Source organism: Balaenoptera ricei, chromosome 16, assembly GCF_028023285.1.
Source record: "Balaenoptera ricei isolate mBalRic1 chromosome 16, mBalRic1.hap2, whole genome shotgun sequence".
Lineage (NCBI taxonomy): Eukaryota > Metazoa > Chordata > Mammalia > Artiodactyla > Balaenopteridae > Balaenoptera > Balaenoptera ricei.
In genome coordinates, this window is record NC_082654.1 from 1,718,809 (window position 1) to 1,738,925 (window position 20,117).

The 20,117-nt window shown below is 39.9% G+C and overlaps 1 protein-coding gene across 1 annotated transcript in view; it reads left to right on the forward strand.

Moving 5' to 3' along the window:
* Nucleotides 1-2,979: 2,979 nt before the first annotated feature.
* TCERG1L (transcription elongation regulator 1 like) overlaps nucleotides 2,980-20,117 on the forward strand; it is a 198,018-nt gene continuing 180,880 nt past the window's right edge. The window contains exons 1-3 of the mRNA XM_059900081.1: nucleotides 2,980-3,300; nucleotides 5,324-5,470; nucleotides 6,545-6,725. Of these exons, the coding sequence (XP_059756064.1) occupies nucleotides 2,980-3,300; nucleotides 5,324-5,470; nucleotides 6,545-6,725 (649 nt within the window). The remainder of the gene's footprint in view (nucleotides 3,301-5,323; nucleotides 5,471-6,544; nucleotides 6,726-20,117) is intronic.

Genomic DNA, 20,117 nt, shown 5'->3' on the forward strand with positions numbered 1-20,117 from the left:
GTAAAAAAAAAAAAAACTTGAAAAAAAATCCTTCTACAAGCTGCAAACTCTTACTTCATCCATCTCTCCCTAACACCCAACATTCTTTTTTTCCAAAACGGTGATAAACAATTCAGAACTCATTAGCATATGAGGATAATTCACACCTTTCTCGTGCTGTGGATCTCGTCTTTCTTCAGTCTGTCACAGATTAGCTGGAAATTTCTGCTGGTTTTGACTGAATAATACAGACAGAATTAAGGTTGTTTTTATTGGTTAGGAGAACTTGAGACTAGATTGTGTATAAAACTCATTACAAGGAGAATTTGTCACTGATTTTTATAGGGAGATAAAGGGCCTGAGTTTATGGGGTGCCAGCCCAGGGCTGACCCCCTGGGGGCACTGATAGGTGAGCACACCTGCCCACCAGCGGCACAGGTCTACCTGGCGGGGAGCCTCCACGCACAGATGGGAGATCCCCTGATTTCTGGTCCTCATGGAGAACAAGTCTTCCTGCCTTCAAAGAGTCCTCTTAAATACCCATTGGAAAGAGAGTACCCAAAGGAAAGGGGGCTTCTGGTTGTTCCTGGGTTGAGTGGGGTGTGTGGGGAAAACCTTGAGATGCATGTGATTGAAACAAGAGCCAGAAATAGGGGATAAGTCCATCTCCGGGTTCCCCTGTCATATCAATTAATTAATTAGTGAACATCGCTCTGCACCTCTGTTGTCCTCTGCTGTGTTCCCAGAATTCAGAGCACAGCATGGTAGGGAAAGGGGTTCAAAACGCTGTAATAAATGAATACAGTCAAGCCCATAGCAGGAAGCAGCAAAGGAGTTTGGGCTACTTTGAGGTTCTTTGAATGAACATACTTGTAATTTCCCAGCTCTTGTTCAGAGCCGATCAGCTGCCCAAGGCATCCTGTGCTCAGGGCACTGGAAAGCCCAGGGAGGGAATAAATACAACCAGTTGACAAAAGCATACTTTAGCAGAACCACTTCAAGGACCAGGCTGTGTGGGAACGGGTGAGACTCCCCCCACAGCACGTGCTGAAGCACCCCCAGATCATGGCTAAACCCTGTTTCCTGGGAGTGTGGGTTCTGTGCACACTGCACTTGCTTTTGCTGAGAGCAGCGTGCAAGCCGGGCACTGCCAGCCTCCAAACAATGGAGAAGGGATGAATAACTCCCATTCAAACAGGACCCTTTAAGGGGTCCACCTTAGCCTGCCCAAAGACACCTGCCCCAATTCCTTAGTCTGGCTGTGGCCACCGAGATCAAGCCACATATCACGAGTGTGTGCACATACAAATATATGCGCATGAATTAAGGGCTTAAGCTGAATAGTAACAGTCTTCTAATCTGCAGAGCTTTCTGACTGTAGGTGAGAAAAAACAAAATCTTGCCAGGACTTTTGCATCAAAGAGAGAGATAAACTTGCTAATTGAAAAATGGTTTGCCTGGAGGAAAACATGGAGATGCCAGCTATGTAAATTAGCATATGCCAGGATCTAAAAGAAATCCTGCCAGGCCAGGAGGAAATAAGCAAATTAGAAGAATGAGGAAACAACCCTAGAAGCAAATTGAAAGCACTCTGGTGCTTTAGTTTATCTCAGGAGAGAGGTCGACGGATCAGTCCAGAGGTGAGGGGAGCCCGTGTTTGGAGAGTCCCAGGTGTGTCTGTGGTGTACCTGGGTGGGTGCATGCTCTCCTGCCCAGGTCAGCGTGGGCTTTTCATACAAACTCTTAAAAGCATGCTTCATAATACCTTCCTTCTGCTTTAGGCGGCAGGAAGGCCCTTCACCAAATGGGTCTTAAGAAACACTGTGCTTGCGCTGTTGACTGTGGTGGGGTTTCTCTGGCGTAGCGACCTAAGCAGTTCATTAGCACGTGGAAGTCTCCAACCAGCTCTTGGCGACGAACAGCCCAGAGCTGGGCGGGGTCTCAGAGCCCCGGCATCATAAGGAGATACCGCGCGGGACCAGGGCCTGCCGCAGGAGGGAGGTCAGCCGGGGCGCGCGCCGCCTGGCGGCGACCGCGTGTGACCCGCGCGGAACCGGGCTCTGCTGTGCAGGCCGGGCGAGGGTCCTCGCAGGAGGGGTGGTCTTTGGCCTCAGGCAGCCCAAGTTGCACTGCAGAGGCCGCGTGCGGTGGGTAAAGGGGGAGCACAATTCTGGGCCCGGTAGAATCCAGGACCAGTGCACAGTGGGCAATCCCAGCGGCAACCGGATGTCCCGTGCAAAGGCCCGGAGGCGACCCGCCTGGAGTGTGGCGCCTGAACTAGTGGGGCGTGGGGTAGGGGCCGCCGGGGCAGAGGACCCGCTAGGGTCTTAGGAAAGTGTTTGGCAGATTTTCCAGGGAGAGAAATCTACCCGTCCCCAGTGGCAATCGGTGCCCGCTGGGCGTCGGGGGCTGCAGGCAGCATCCCCTGGGGACCCTCCGCCCTCGACCCAGGTTAAGCCAGGCAGAGAGCGGCCCGCGCGCGGTCCCCGACGGCGCCCCCAGCACCGCCCCGCGGCTGGACGTGCCTGGCTCAGGCGCCGCCACCTTGGCCTCGGCTCGCTCCTGCTGGTGGACCCCGTCTCCCGGCCTGGCCGGGCGCGCCTTCCCCGGCGTGCGCTCCGTCCGCGAGAGCCGGCGGCCTCCAGCGGCCGAACCTGAGCTCCGCGGGAGCCCGGCCAGGCGCGCCCTCTGCGCGCCGCGCCTCCGCCTGCTCCCGCCCCCTCCCCCGCCGCCGCGGGGGTCCCGGGGTCAGTGCTGGCGGGAGCCCGGTACCCGGGACGCTGCGAGCCGGGGCCGGGCCTGGGGGGCGGCGGCGGCGCGGGCGGCAGCGCTAGCAGAGGAGGAGGAGGAGGGGCTCCCGGCGCGGGGCAGGGGCGGAGCGTGCGGCCGCGCAGCGGAACCAAGTGAGTTCGCTCCGGAGCCCGCGCCGCCGCCGGCTCGTGCCTCTGGCGCCCGCCGCCCCCGCCGCGCCCGCAGCCGCCGCCCGCGCGGGGATGTAGGATGCTGGTGGGCGCCAGGCTCCAGCGGCGGCGGCGGCAGCTGCAGCAGCCGCAGCAGCCTCGGCGGCGGCAGCCTCTCCTCTGGCCGATGAATGCAGACCCGCCGCCGCCGCCCTGGGTTTGGATGGTCCCCGGCTCGGCCGGGCTGCTCCGGCTGGGCGCCGGGGTCGCGCCCCCGCCAGGGCTGCTTGCCTCGGCCCAGCCCTCCGCCGCCCCGCTGCTCCCGGGGCTGCCCGGCTGGCTGCCGTTGCTGCCGCTGCCCTCTGCGCCAGACCACGCCGCCGCCGCAGCTGTGCACCACTACCCCTTGCTCAACGGGCAGGTAACGTGTCCCCCGGGCCCGGCCCCGGGTTCGGGGTCGCCGGCTTCCCCCCCGGCCCCTGGGCGCGGCCCTCGCCCCGCTCCGGCGGCTCCGGCCCTGTGGCTTGCGCGCTTTCCTCGCGCGGTGGTCCTCGGCTCCCCGGCCCATCACGGCGCAGCCTGGCAGCCATGCCTCGGCCACAAAGTTCATGCTTCGACGTCCCGTTCTGCCTCAGGGCAGTTTTTGCAGTATGTCTTCCCGGTCTCTCAGCCGAGCAGTTTGGAGACCCGCACCCCAAGCCCAGAGTTGGGACCGCCTTGGCCACAACTTTCGCCCGGGCCGGGGTCGTTGTCCAGAGCGCGGTGCTTAAGTACCGCCTCCGGAGCCCGGCGTTGCTGCTGCGAACTGTGGCCGACTTACCGAATAGAAGTTAATACTTTTACAGTCTCTGCCACGCTTGGAAAGCAAGCTGGGAATCAATAGCTATTTCTGATTCTGATCTAGTTTGTTTTTTTTTTTTCATTTGAAAATAGACTCAGGACAATAATGCTTAAGAAAATTCAAGCCAATGGAAGCTTGCAGGGAAATCCTGCTTTTAATACTGAGAAATGCTACCGGTGATTTCCACTCCCACCCTGGGTCTGCCTGAGTCCACCAAATTACCTAGTGTCATATTGCACTTTAGAAGAGTTTGGCGTCTAAAACCTGGAATTAAAAAGAAAAAGTGACTGTGCCTTTGATTAATGGTGTAACAGAGCAAGGGAAGCTGGTTTTGGCAAGATCCATTGTTTGCTATCTAACTAGGCAGATGCATTTAAATCAGAGAATAACATGTATTTTATTCCAATGACTGTCCTAATTAGCATATTCAAACGAGTGGATGTTAGAATACACCACATAATTAATTTAATTCCAATATTATATTGTGAGCTTTTCTAAAAGATGTTGTTAACTCTTCCTAAACTGGTCTTTACACGTAATGATACATCACATATGTGGTACTGGATATGGTACTTTGATGTGTGATGCAGTTCATGTTGGGGTTTTTTTTGAATAAGCGTTGGTAGCTTTTTTGATATTTCGAAGGGGTTGTCATATCCGAGTGCTACCACTAGAGGTATATGATGTCAAGGAACTACATTTTTTTTTTTTTCTGTATAGAAAATGCATTTTTTTTCTTGTGTAAATTTAAAACAAAAAATCTCCCCAAAACTTAGTATTAATCTTTAAAATATTTTGTGCTACCATATTGTCTGTTAAATAACTATTTAAACCAGAAGAACATTTTCACATAACAGGAAATTCAAAAATGCTTTTATGATTTTAAAACAAATACGTATTGAAGTATTCCATACCATTGAACAATGATCTTATTCTCCACTGATAAAGATTCAGTTATTTAATTAGAGAGACTGTCTCCTAAATTGTCTGCCCGCTTTCAACGTTTGCTATTTTATTCTGTGCATTGGGATCTTCAGTTATGTGATAAGCTCATTTATGTTTTCTTTGCCTTGGAATCTATTTGCATTTGCGAACCTTGGGAAACTTTGATCTTAACCTCTTATTTTGAAAATATTACTTGTGCCTGTTTCTAAAATGATAAATATAATTAATATAAAATGTTATATGGAAAAGAATATCATAAAATATAGCTCTCTGCTTGCTTATAAAAAGAATTCAAGAATTATAAAAGGAATACCCAGCATTTCACCTTTCCATTGTGGTTTCTCATGTTCTCAGGGCAGAAATCCATTTCTTACCATGTTCTCATGGTTTTGTGCTTAGAAGTTCTTTCTTAATATTACAGAAAGCAGTGTTGTAAATGCATTGTGATGATTCAGATATGAAAATTTTTATAAATTTTTAGAATTTTGGAATATTTGTGGGGTTTTTTTTGGACTGGGAAAAAGGAGATTTTTCTCATAATCAAATACATGCATTTTAAAATTCCCTTTTAGAGCAGCTATCCCAGCATCTATTGGTACAAAGTAGAGTTGATTGATACAGGCTAATGAGCACACCCTTCTCTTTTCTTGGGTTTCAGTGGCTGTTTGGTGGTCATTCTCCATCGATTGGACTGTCCCCCTCTTCCACTGTGGAATTGGTGCCCATTTTCCCACATGTCTGCCCATCTTCTCTTCCACTTCCCATTGGGAAAAGTTGGATAGACGAAAGGATACCTAATTGTAAGGTAAAAATGCAGCTAGTCTGATTGGATAAATGGGCTATTAATTTTTAAGTTGTTGGGTATTTCCATAACAGAAATCACTGTGTATTTCTAGTTTCTAATTGCAATAGATCAGCCATCTAGGTCTGGAGAGAAATCTTTTCAGAATAAGATTGGTCTGTTCAAAAGCACCAGTAGATGGTGGTGGTGGGGGATTTTGTTTTAGCTTAAAATATTTGGATTTCATAGGATAATATAAAATTGCTACTTCTGAATCAGAATCCACTTTTTGAATTTTTCAGTTTTTTTTTTTTTTAATTTATTCATTTATTTATTTATTTATTTTTGGCTGTGTTGGGTCTTCGTTTCTGTGCAAGGGCTTTCTCTATTTGAGGCAAGCGGGGGCCACTCTTCATCGCGGTGCGTGGGCCTCTCACTGTCACGGCCTCTCCCGTTGCAGAGCACAGGCTCCAGACGCGCAGGCTCAGTAGTTGTGGCTCACGGGCTTAGTTGCTCCGTGGCATGTGGGATCTTCCCAGACCAGGGCTCGAACCCGTGTCCCCTGCATTGGCAGGCAGATTCTTAACCACTGAGCCACCAGGGAAGCCCCGAATTTTTCAGTTTTTAAGTCCATAACTATTGTTAAGAATCTAGCCTTAAACCTTATATAACTCAAGTGTACATTTTAAAAGTAAGTTTTCCTTGGTATTATTGCTTTGAGTGTTCATCCTTCTGATGGTTTATCTTGGCTTTTGAATTCAGATATACTGGCTACACTTTGTTTACCTGAAGACCAATAGAAAGTAGTACAGTCACTTGTTCTACAAGCCACTGCTTATCTCACTGGGGTGATTCTGTATCTGTTAACTGGCTGCTGGGATGAACTAACCAAGTCAATAGCTGAAGACCAGCCCAGGAGACTTGACTAGAAGGTGATTGGTATCAGAGACCCGTGGATCTTCAGGTTTTAAGATAGTGGCTTTATAGAATCTCCATGCATAGAATCTCCAATATTCAATGTAAGACAAGTATTTTACAGTCTTAAGCTTTTATTATGTGCATGGTCTTAAATGTTATGCTTGCTTTCTCTTTGGACAGATCTTTTTTAATAATGCCTTTGCTCTGGACTCAACATGGATATATCCTGAGGAATCAAGATTGTTCCATGGGCATGAGAAGCCTCAACTGTTGGCAAATCAAGTAGCCGTGTCCCTGTCCAGGCCAGCTCCTGCCTCTAGGCCTCTTCCCACAGTGGTGTTAGCACCTCAGCCCATCCCAGGTTGGTGCCCAAATAGCTGTAAAAATGTGTGGTTGTTTTTTGTTTGTTTGCTTGCTGTAGCTACAAATTAGCTTTGGGTATGAAAACTATGTTTGCCACTTTAATGGAACAATTCTTTCAAATTCTTTCAGTAAAATATAATTTCTTTTTTCATGGGCATGATTCCTTTTCATAATGAAATTGAGTTTGGGGTAGATTATTCACTGTGTTTTTGGAGAATGGAATCTGTTTTAAGGCAAAGAGATGGCTGAGGGGATTCGTACAGAATCATATTTTTGGTGCTCTGTTTTTAGAATTGGACCAAATCTTCTGCTGATAGCTCTTAGTAGGAGCCCTAATTGATCAGGCAACTCATTTAAAAAATGTTCTTTACTGGGGGTGAGGTGCATAGCTCCCTGGTCCGCAGGACACGGGCACATGTAAGATTTTTATACGTTTCGCCTTCACGAATATGGGGTGATACTGGCGATGGTCTATAAATGTGTGCTGTTTGGAAGATGGATTTTGTTCTCTCTTTGGAGTCTCGTGACCTGAAAGAACATTTGTCCTGGAACAGACTCCCATGAAATAATCCCTGGTTGATAGACGGTATAATAAACCTATATAGTAACAAGAGAATAAAATCATCTTATGAATTTTTTAATTGATTTTTAAAATCACCTTGATGTATGATCATATTACAGAAGCAAATGTTGCTCATGCCCAAATTATCTTGCAACACCTTCCATTACGGAATATTTTATGACTGCAGAATTATATTATCTTCCTTGTAATTTCCTGCCTACCAAGATTGTCCCAATATGTAGCTCTAAAATTTAGTAATAAGGACACGTATCTGTGGATAGTTCAGTGCTGGTTTAGGAGACATATTTATCTCTTTCTCTTTCTACCTTCTGTATTATAATTTGCTACGTGTCCTGTTTAGTAATAAGTCAGGAAGAACACTCAGCTCTTGGGTTTTTTCATAGGCCTTAATGATTCTTGACTGAAACTTGCCTTCTGCCCTTGTAATCATCTATTACTGAGTTGTTAAAATCTGAATAAGCGTCATACATACATACGCTTATAAACATTTTACACTAAGATGATCACATATCCTTTTTAATTGAATGATGACAGAAGATGATCAGATAACATGTAATATATGGTATTCCAGGGCTTTAGACGTCTTTTTCAGTATATGAAAGGATAATATTCTACTTTCCTAATATACTGGCAATGCTGTCACCAAAATAATCAGTACGATTAGTTGAAAAAACAGTGAAATTAGTTTAACTGTTCCAACAAAAGCTTTGAGTGACCTTTCCTCCTGTCAGCTCACTCTTTAATATCATGTAGACATTTGCATTATACCTCTGTCCTCTTAGGAAACTCATACTGAACATGCTAACTACCAATTTTGTCGAAGAAGCTTATGGCAAATTATCATAGCTTTTATATCATATGGACATTTTTACTTGCCATTGTGTGGCACCTATTTCATACTTAAAGCATATTCATGTTAATTTTACCTTTTGACTTTTTGACTAAGCCTTTTTAAAGGACAAAATAAAATAATATTTCTTACTAACATGGTCGATCATAGAATAACTGTCTGCCCCATCTAACATTTGTCAAATTTCTGCTTTTATTCTTCCTTGGATTTTTTTTTTTTTTTTTTTGGACTCATGAACCGTAAGAATATAACACACTTTACTTATCTTCTGGAGAATAATGTATCTGTGCTCAGAGGTATTTTACTAACAGTCAAATGCGTTTGTTCTGAGATGGGGTTTCTGAACTGTTTCATGAAAATTTTGATTTTTTGATACATTTCAGATTCTTAGAAATTACTATTCTAGAAACATGTATTAAATGACCGTTAGTCCAAAGAACACATTTAGGGTGTTGTTTATATGTTACTAACTGCTTAACTGAGAACCTGGAAGGGGGAGCAAGTAAAGGTGGAAGGTAGGGTCAGCTCCGAGTCAGTTAAAAGTTAAGATACATTGTTTCAATTTTAATGTAATTAAAGAGAAAACATAGCCTCATTAAAACATTTTACATGTAAATTTTCAGATATGTTGTTAAAAGTTATTGTTATAATTGCTATTAAATCTTATTTCTTGCTATAAATTGATAAATTTAAATATTATATTGATTTATATTATATAGTTATGCGTTTATAAATATAAATATTTATATACACTATATTAATATATAATGTATGAATATATTATATGATTGATATTTTAAGTTGATCCATCTTGTAAATTGTTATATTCAGAAGCAAATTGCCTTAGAATCTTAGATGTATTTTATTGATCCCCTTTCAGTTAATCAATGAAGCACTATTAGAACTCCAGGAGAACCAGGAGAGGGAGTCAGACTCACCTCATTTTATTTTTTAATTTAATTTAATTTTTTTTTTTAGATTTTTTTAACATCTTTATTGGAGTATAATTGCTTTACAATGTTGTGTTAATTGCTGCTGTATAACAAAGTGAATCAGCTATATGCATACGTATATCACCATATCCCCTCCCTCTTGTGTCTCCCTCCCACCCTCCCCATCCCACCCCTCTAGGTGGTCACAAAGCACTGAGCTGATCTCCCTGTGCTATGCGGCTGCTTCCCACTAGCTATCTCTTTTACATTTGGTACTGTATATATGTCCATGCTACTCTCTCACTTAGTCCCAGCTTACCCTTCCCCCTTCCCTTGTCCTCAAGTCCATTCTCTACGTCTGCATCTTTATTCCTATCCTGCCCCTAGGTTCATCAGAACCATTTTTGGTTTTTTTTAGATTCCATATATATGTGTTAGCATACGGCATTTGTTTTTCTCTTTCTGACTTACTTCACTCTGTATGACAGACTCTAGGTCCATCCACCTCACTACAAATAACTCAATTTCATCTCTTTTTATGGCTGAGTAATATTCCATTGTATATATGTACCACAACTTCTTTATCCATTCGTCTGTTGATGGGCATTTAGGTTGCTTCCATGACCTGGCTATTGTAAATAGTGCTGCAGTGAACATTGGGGTGCATGTGTCTTTTTGAATTATGGTTTTCTCAGGGTATATGCCCAGTAGTGGGCTTGCTGGGTCGTATGGTAGTTCTATTTTTAGTTTTTTAAGGAACCTCCATACTGTTCTCCATAGTGGCTGTATCAGTGTACATTCCCACCAACAGTGCAGGAGGGCTCCCTTCTCTCCGCACCCTCTCCAGCATTTGTTGTTTGTAGAGTTTTGATGACGGCCATTCTGACCGACTCGCCTCATGTTAAACAGGCTCTTCACATTCTCCTTTCTTGGATGGATAGTACATTTGTGTAATAATCGTTCTTGACAGTGGCATTATGTACCATGAGCTCCAATGATGTGACACTAGAAAGTGGTTTTGTTTCAATAAGCATGTGGTCTGTTGAACTGAGTTAGAAGGTGTGATGGGCAGGGACGTCGGGTGGGTGACCTCTGAGGCTCATGTTAATATTGCTCCCCTCCTGATCTGTGGTTGGTTAAGAAGTAACTGCACTGCAGCAGGGTCTCATATAATATTAGCACCACTTGAACGAATTTGGGTAACTCATCTAAAATTTAATAAATGTTTTGAAGGACTTTATTTTTGATATATACTAGACTCACTTATGTTGACGATAGAGGTAATGATTTGCCGTTATACTCAGACCTGAAGAAAGCCTGATGGCCACTTAGAAGCATGAAGGTCAGTCGTGTTCCCACCTGCATTCATCAGAGGAGCTCCCTCCCCTGCAGGTGGTGTAGACATGGGCTCTGCTAGGCGCCCTCGCAGCTCATGTTCTCCTGGGGAAGTGCACTCTGTAGATCATTACCCAGCACTGCCATCCTAGGGGCTCTCTGCAGACGTCCAAGGAGGGTCTCGGGAGGGTCGTCAGGGAAGGTCTCCAGGGGATGATGTACCTGACACACACCACAGAGATCAGCAAAACTTGACCAGGGCAGGAGAGGGAATGGAGGAGCAGAACATGGAAAGTCACAAACTCATGACAAATGTTTCATCAGGTGACGACAAGCAGCCAAGCAGCCTAAACCAAGGAGGAGAGTGGGTGGTGGGATGCGGCAGTGGTGGCCCAGCTCAGGGCCACTTCGTGCAGGATGAATCCCATTATCCCACGGGACCTGTGTTGAAAGTCCTGGGCGCTCTCCAGAGTGTCCTGGGATGTTCCATCATTCTTCAGCTTGGGAGCCATGGTTTCTTCAGGAAAGTGTAAATTTGTCCTCAGGAAGCAGAGCAGACAAAGAAAGGGCCGAGTCTTCTCACCGAAAAATAAATACAAGCGTCCAAAAATATGCAAAGTTACAACTGTACCGGAAACTAAAGTCTCCAGTGAATAATTTAGTGGCTTTTTAAGGAATTATCCCTAATTACAGTGTGAACGGGTTGAACTGAGAAATAAGCTGGGACTCATTCATTCCCAGTCCTCAGAAGTTGATGCAGGAAAGGCGAGAACGCATGAGGACACAGGCACCCCCTCCTCTTCAGGAGTCTCTGCACTTAGGACGAGACCCCATCACTTTGTCTCCAATCTCAACATCTCCCTTCTCCCATGCAGTGCTAAGTCCCTCTTTATCCCAGGGAGAAATGGGCTTGCATTGCTTCTAAGGATATGAGGTTTATCACAAGTAGAGGTGGGAGTAGGGCCAGCGTGGAAATCGTGCTTTTCAAAGCATCCCTGTTCTTCACTTGTAGAAATAAGAACTTCAGAGTCCTTCAAGCTATTAAGAAATACAAGTACTTAGATTCAGAGTATCAAGCAGGAGAATAATTTACTCAGCTTCTGTCCAGTAAGGACACATGGCATTATAGTTTGCTGGAAACTGGAGATTTGTCTATATCACATTGCCTTTTGGCTGGAGATCAAAGAGCCTGATTCTACCCATATCTTGTTGGAAAAAAAATACTGGCTGTGCCATTCAAAGATGACTAGAGAGAGAGGGAGGGAAAGTGGAAGATGAGGTGGGACAACAGAAACTGTTCTGCTTCATGAAAGATTTGTTTACTCAAAAGATGCAGAAGAAAGACAAATCTGGGAAACAGCTTTTGCACAGGAGCTTGTAAGCATTTTGCATAAATCACTTTTCAGTTTACCTTAATATGAAAAAAAGAGCTTTATAGAAAAGCAATAAAAGAAAAATCAAAAGCGAGCTGGCGGAGGCATGAAATCACGTGGCAAGACGGTTTGAACTGGATGATGGCAAACAACATAGACGGATTCTCAAGCATGTGTAGCTGTGGCAGTGAACAAAGGGATGGTAATCATGAGAAGGTGACAGTGAGATAGAGAGCAAACAACACATCGATGTTGATTTGATCTCCTTGAAAAACAAATACAATGTGGCAGACATATTAAATGTGGCCATGCCATATACCTTGCTCACTGTATCCTAGTGGAGTTTACGAATGGGAGAGCCACTCCTTCCAGGAACACAAAAGTGGGCACAGCTTCAGATCAATGTACAACACTAGATGTGATCACCTAATGGGGAAAACTTTAGAGAATTAGGAGGAAAAACGTTTGTGATCAAAGTAATATATGCCCAACAAGAAAGGCATCCATATGCATAAGCAAGGAAAAGACCTTCTCAAACAACAAATGGATAGACTTTTTTCACGTCTAATGTTCTTACCTCAAGTTCTACTTTGTCTCAAGTTAATGTTGCTGTCACTCTACATTTCTATTTTATCTTGCTTATCAGTGTTTACCTTGTCTTTTGTTTTAAGCTTAGGTCAGTCATTTAAAGGCACAGTCTCTTCTTTTGCCTTTTAAAAATGGAGTTTAGCATACCTATATTTGAATTCCTATTTTTATATTTCTTCTGTCATATTATTATATCCTGTTTTTTATAGTGTTTTGTTATTTCTTTATTTTAGTCTGTTTTTATTCTTTTGCTGTGCCATGTATGTTTTGTTTGATTTTGTTTATTTTTGTTTTATATGGTGATTTAGAATATGTTCATACTGATCCTATTTTCTCAAGCAATTACCAGTAAGATTTTTAAAGAAACAGATTTAAGCTTTATGTTTCCCTTAATTTTCAAATTATGACAATACTATCACTTTAGAATTCTTTTATAGACTATGAAAAATTCGGGAAAAACTTATATCATAAATTTTTTTTTTTCTCTTTAGTTTCCTCCACTAATTGAGAAATTAATCAAAAGCAAGAGCTAAGAATGGGGAAGTCAGGTTTCAAACTATCTATAATCGTCAACAATTTTTGTCAATAACATAGAATATATGTAAACATTCATTAATTTGGTTACAGGAATGACTGAAAATTTCTAAGCAACTTTTTTCCCCCAAACTGAAGCTGAAAAGAATAATTATAATCTGAATACGTAACCTCAAATTATGTTGGTAAAATTGGGAAGAGGAGAATTGAGAAATCTGAGCATACAAATTATTTCAAAATCCCTCATATAGTTAAAAGAAGCTGAAACACTAGGATACTCTCATGCTGGAAGCCCAGAAAACAAGGTTATTTAAGACTGACACAGGGCAAGACATCCTGCCCTATAGCCAGCCTTACAAATATGAGTAAAAGCAACAGCCATCTACCACTGGTGCAGGGACCGGGCATGGAGAGTGACCCTTTTCTGTGATGCAGGAATATGGGGATGGCTGAAAGTTAAGGGGGACACAAATATTAAGACTATCAGACACCCTAGAACTTACTCTAAGAAAAAGGCATCGTTAAAGGATTTTGAAGCCTCTAGGGCATGGTAGGAAACTGTGGCAACAAAATTCAAATCCAGGTCAACACCTGAATACATTGACACATCTCATTCAGCTTGACAGAAGAAAGGGTGTGCCCATTTCCAGGAGTAAATCCTAATTACCTCATTCTCTATTGTTCTAATCATGATGTCTGGCATTGAATAAGAAAGTTACAAGACACACAAAGCAAAAAATGATAAACCATTGTCAAGAGATAAAGTAAGCAACAGAACCAGATCCTAAGATGGCATGTTTTGGAACTTTCAGACAGGGACTTTGAAATAACTATGATTAATATATTAATGAGTCTAATGGAAAAGGAGGGCAACATGCATGAAAAGATAAGAGAATTTCATCAGAGATATGGAAAAGATAAGAAAGCCAAACTGAAATACTAGAAAAAATAAAACGTGGTATCAGAAATGAAGAATTACTTTGGTGGACTCATGAGTAGATGTGATACAGCCAAGGAAAGTATGAATGAATTTAAAGTTAGGTCTACAGAAACTACTAAAATTGTTACACAAAGAGAAAACAGTGAAAAAATGGAGCATACTTTCCCAGAGCTATGAGATAATATCAAATGGTTTAACATACATATAATTGAAGTTTCAGGAGGAGAGAAAATGAGGGGGGAAAAAAGCATTTGAAGTCACAGTGACCAAAGGTAATAAACAATTAATAAAAGTTATCAAAACATGGATCCAAGAGACTTAGAAAACCCCAAGACTGAAAATGAGGCAAAACATATTCAAACTTCTGTTTCAAAGGTTAAGAGAAAATCTTGAAGACAAACAGGGAAATAAAGACACATTACACAGATAGTAACAAAAATTTAAAATTGCAGGAGTTGTATTGTCAGAATCTATACAAACCCCAAAGCAACAAAGTGACATCTTTAAAAGACTGAACTAAAAATATCTCAGTCAAGAACTTTATACAAAGCAAAAACAATTATCAAAAACTAAGGTGAAATGAAGATTTTTCCCAAACTAAAACTGAAAAGAATTACTTGTCGGTAGACCTGCAGTTCAAGAAATTATGAAGAAGCTTATCAAGTAGAACTAATATAATAGAGAGGAACTTGAATCTGTACAAAGAAATAAAGAGTACTACATTAAGGTAAAATATATATTTTGCCTTGTTTTTAATTGCTCCAAAAGATAATTAACTGTATAAGGATAAGTAATGGTGAGTGATGTAGTATGTGCATATAGCATATGTGAAATCAAAACAATGTCAAGAATCACAAAGGATGGGAGGAAGGAATTGGAAGGATATAACTGCAAGGCTCTCATCATACATTAAGTGGTGTGATATTATTTGAAGGTGAACTCTAATTAATTAAAATACATATTGTAAAGCATATAGCAACCACTTAAGAATTAAAGAGTTATAACTAATAAAACAATAGATTAACAATAAACAATAAAATTGGAATCATAACAAATACTCAACCTAAATTCAGTCAGAAAAAGAGAACAAAAGATCAAAGCACAGAAGAAGTAAATAATTTAAAAAATAATAACTACAATATGGTATATTTAAATAAAAAGTTGTAGAGTCACATACAGACTGAAAGTGAGAGGATGGAAAAAGGCTGTCCACACAAATGAAAATCAAAAGAAAGCTGAAGTAGCAATACTTTTTCAGACAAAATTGACTGTAAAATAAAAACTGTAGCAGGAGACAAAGAAGGACACTACAGAATAATCAAAGAATCAATCCAAGAAGAAGATATAACAATTTTAAATATACATGCACCCAATGTAGGAACACCTAAATATATAAGGCAAATGTTAACAGACATAAAAGGAGAAATCAACAGTAACACAATAATAGGGGGGGACTGTAACACCCACTTTCATCAATGGACAGATCATCCAGACAGAAAATCAATAAGGAAGCACAGGCCTTAAAATGACACATTAGACCAGATAGACTTAATTTATATTTATAAAACATTCCATCTGAAAGCAGCAGAATAAACCTTCTTTTCAAGTTCACATGGAACATTCTCCAGGATAGATCACATGCTGGGTCACAAAGCAAGCCTTGGTAAATTTAAGAAAACTGAAATCATATCAAGTGTCTTTTCTGACCACAATGCTATGAGGCTAGAAATCAACTATAAGAGTAAAGACTGCAAAAAAATGCAAACACATGGAGGCTAAACAATATGCTACTGAAAACCAATGGATCACTGAAAAAAAGAGAGAAAATCAAAAAAAGAGAGGAAATCAAAAAATACCTAGAAACAAATGAAAATGAAAACATGATGATCCAAAACCTATGGGATGCAGCAAAAGCAATTCTAAAAGGGAAGTTTATAGCAATACAAGCTTACCTCAGGAACTAAGAAAAATATCAAATAAACAACCTAACCTTATGCCTAAAGCAACCAGAGAAAGAAGAACAAACAAAACCCAAAACTAATAAAAGAAAATAAATCATAAAGATTTATGATAAATCATAAAGATTTATGATAAATCTTAAATTAAATAAATAAATCATAAATCAGAGCAGAAATAAATGAAACAGAGACTTAAAAAGCAGTAGAAAATATCAATGAAACTAAAAGCTTGTTCTTTGAAAAGGTAAACAAAATTGATAAACCTTTAGCCAGACTCATCATGAAAAAAAGGGAGAGGGCCCAAATCAATAAAATCAGAAATGAAAAAGGAGAAGTTACAACCAACAACCAACACTGCAGAAATACAAAGGATCATAAGAGACTACTATGAGCAACTATACACCAATAAAATGGACAACCTAGAAGAAACAGACAAATTCTTAGAAAGGTAGAATCTCCCAAGAGTGAGTGAGGAAGGGATAGAAAATATGAACCGATCAATTACCAGTACCAAAATTGAATCAGTAATTTAAAAACTCCCAAAAAACAGAAGTCCAGGACCAGTTAACTTCACAGGTGAATTCTACTAAACATTTAGAGAAGAGTTAACACCAGTCCTTCTGAAACTATTCAAAAAAAATTGCAAAGGAAGGAATATTTCTGAACTCATTCTATGAGGCCACCATCATCCTGACACCAAAACCAGACAAAGATATCACAAAAAAAGAATATTACAGGCCAATATCACTGATGAACATAGATGCAAAAATCCTCAACAAAATACTAGCCCACTGACTCAAACAATACATTAACATTATTGAGTGGAGACGTATTATCGCCACAGGCATTAGTTTCTGCAAAACTCCCTTGGTCAATAATGTGTTAAAGGATCATACACCATGATCAAGTGGGATTTATCCCAGGGATGCAAGGATTTTTCAATATCTGCAAATCAATCAATGTGATACACCACATTAACGAATTAAACAATAAAAACCATACGATCGTCTCGGTAGATGCAGAAAAAGCTTTTGATAAAATTCAACATCCATTTATGATAAAAATTCTTCAGAAAGTCGGCATAGAGGGAACATACCTCAACATAATAAAGGCTATATATTACAAACCCACAGGTAACATTATACTCAATTGTGAAAAGCTGAAAGCATTTCCTGTAAGATCAGGAACAAGACAAGGATGCCCACTCTTGCCACTTTTATTCAACATAGTTTTGGAAGTCCTAGCCACAGCAATCAGAGAAGGAAAAGAAATAAAAGGAATCCAAATTGGAAAAAGAAGAAGTAACACTGTCATTGTTTGCAGATACATAGAAAATCCTAAATATGCTACCAGAAAACTACTAGAGCTCATCAACAAATTTGGTAAAGTTGTTGGATACAAAATTCATATACAGAAATCTGTTGTATTTCTATATACTAACCATAAAATATCAGAAAGAGAAATTAAGGTAACAATCCCATTCACCTTTGCATCAAAAAGAATAAAATACTTAGAAATAAACCTACCTAAGGAGGCAAAAGACCTGTACTCCAAAAACTGTAAGATGCTGATGAAAGAAATTGAAGATGACACAAACAGATGGAAAGCTATATACCATGTTCTTGGATTAGAAGAATCAATATTGTTAAAATGACCATACTACTCAAGGAAATCTACAGATTCAGTACAATCCCTATCAAATTACCAGTGGCATTTTTCACAGAACTAGAACAAAAAAAATTTTAATTTGTATGGAAACACAAAGACCCTGAATAGCCAAAACAATCTTGAGAAAGAAGAATGGAGCTAGAGGAATCACGCTCCCTGACTTTATACTATTGATAAAAAGCTACAGTAATCAAAACAGTATGGTTCTAGCACAAAAACAAACACATAGATCAATGGAACAGGGTAGAGAGCCCAGAAATAAACCCACACACTTATGGTCAATTAATCTATGACAAAGGATGCAAGAATATACAATGGAGAAAAGACAGTCTCTTCAATAAGTGGTGCTGGGAAAACCAGGCAGCTACGTGTAAAAGAATGAAATTAGAACATTCTTTAACACCATTTTCAAAAATAAATTCAAAATGGATTAAAGACCTAAATGTAAGACTGGATATTATAAAACTCCTAGAGGAAAACATAGGCAGAACACTCTTTGACATAAATTGCAGCAATATATTTTTGGATCCATCTACTAGAGTAATGGAAATAAAAACAAAATTAAACAAATGGGACCTAATTAAGCTTAAAAGCTTTTGCATAGCAAAGGAAACCATAAATAAAACAAAAAGACAACTTACAGACTAGGAGAAAATATTTGCTAACGATGCTACAGATTAATTTTCAAAATATACAAACAGCTCGTACAGCTTAATATCAAAAAACAAACAACCCAATAAAAAAATGAGCAAAAGATCTAAATAGACATTTCTCCAAAGAAGACATACAGATGGCCAACAGGCATATGAAAAGATGCTCAATATCACTAATTATTAGAGAAATGTATATCAAAACTACAATGAGGTATCAGCTCACGCCAGTCAGAATGGCCATCATTAAAATGTCTACAAATAATAAATTCTGGAGAGGGTATGGAGCAAAAGGAACCCTCCTACACTGGTGGTGGAGATGTAAATTGGTGCAGCCACTATGGACAACAGTGTGAAGGGTCCTTAAAAAACTGGAAATAGAGTTACTCTATGATCTTGCAATCCCACACTTGGGCATACGTCTGGAAAAAACTCTAATTCAAAAAGATACGTGCACCCCAATGTTCATAGCAGCACTATTTACAATAGCTAAGACATGGAAGCAACCTGAATGTCTATGGAGAGAAGAATGGATAAAGAAGATGGGGTACATACATACAATGGAATGTTACTCAGTCATAAAAAAGAAAGAAATAATGACATTTACAGCAATGTGGATGGGCCTAGAGATTATCATATTAAGTAAGTCAGATGGAGAAAGACAAATAATATATGATTTCACTTATATTTGGAATCTAAAAAAAAGATACAAATGAACTTATTTACAAAACAGAAATAGACACACAGACTTAGAAAACAAACTTATGGTTACCAAAGGTGATAGTGGGGATGGGGGGAGAGATAAATTAGGAGTTTGGGATTAACATATACACACTGCTATATATAAAATAAACAGCAAGGATCTACTGTATAGCCCAGAGAACTATACTCAATATCTTGTAATAACCTATAATGGAAAAGAAGCTGAAAAAGAATATATACATATCTGTATAACTGAATCACTTTGCTGTACACTTGAAACTACCACAACATTGTAAATTAACTATACTTCAATAAAAATAGAACTAAGCCAAAGTAAAGAAATAAAGAAATATAAAGGTGTAAACTTTATAATTAAAAGGAAAGATTTTCATCCTTGTATATATTATGTCCACAAGAAACTCATTTTTAATATAAAAACCTAGAGTAGATAAAAGTAAAAACATGGAAAAGATACAGCATGCAAATCAGAAGAAAACTGGAGTACTGTATTAATATTAGGTAAATTAGAATTTAGAACAAGAAGTATTGCAGGAATAAGAAGGGACACTCCATAACTAAAAATTCATAATTAAATACATACCAAGAAGGCATAACAGTTCTAAATGTGTGTGCATCTAGCAAAAGAACTTCAACATACGTGAACAAAAACTAATCAAACTTAAAAAAGAAATGGACAAATCCATAATTATGTTTGGAAATTTCAACACATCTCCCAGAAATTAATAGAGCAAGAAGGCAGAATATCAATAAGGATTTACAGAATTTACACAATACTATCCAGTAACTTGATTAAATTGACATTTATAGAATACTCTACCTAACGATAATATAATACATATTTTTTTTGTATATATGGAACATTCAGCAATACAGACCTTATTCTAAGCCACAAAAAAGTCAACAAATTTTAAATAATTAAAAATATACACAATTTGTTCTCTAGCCACCGTATAACTAAATTAGAAATCAATAACAGAAAAAATATCCAGAAAAATTGCCAAATATCTGGAAATTTAAAAAAATACTCCCAAATAACCCATGGGCCAAAAAGGAAGTGACAAAGAGAATTACAAAATATTTTGAATTGAATAAAAATGAAAATCAATATTAAAAATATTATCACAGAGCATAGCTCCAGCAGTGTTCAGATGGAAACTTATAGCACTAAAATGCCTATATTAAAAAATAAATTTTCAAAAAATATTAGCAAACCAAATTCAACAGCACATTAAAGGGATCATACACCACGATCAAGT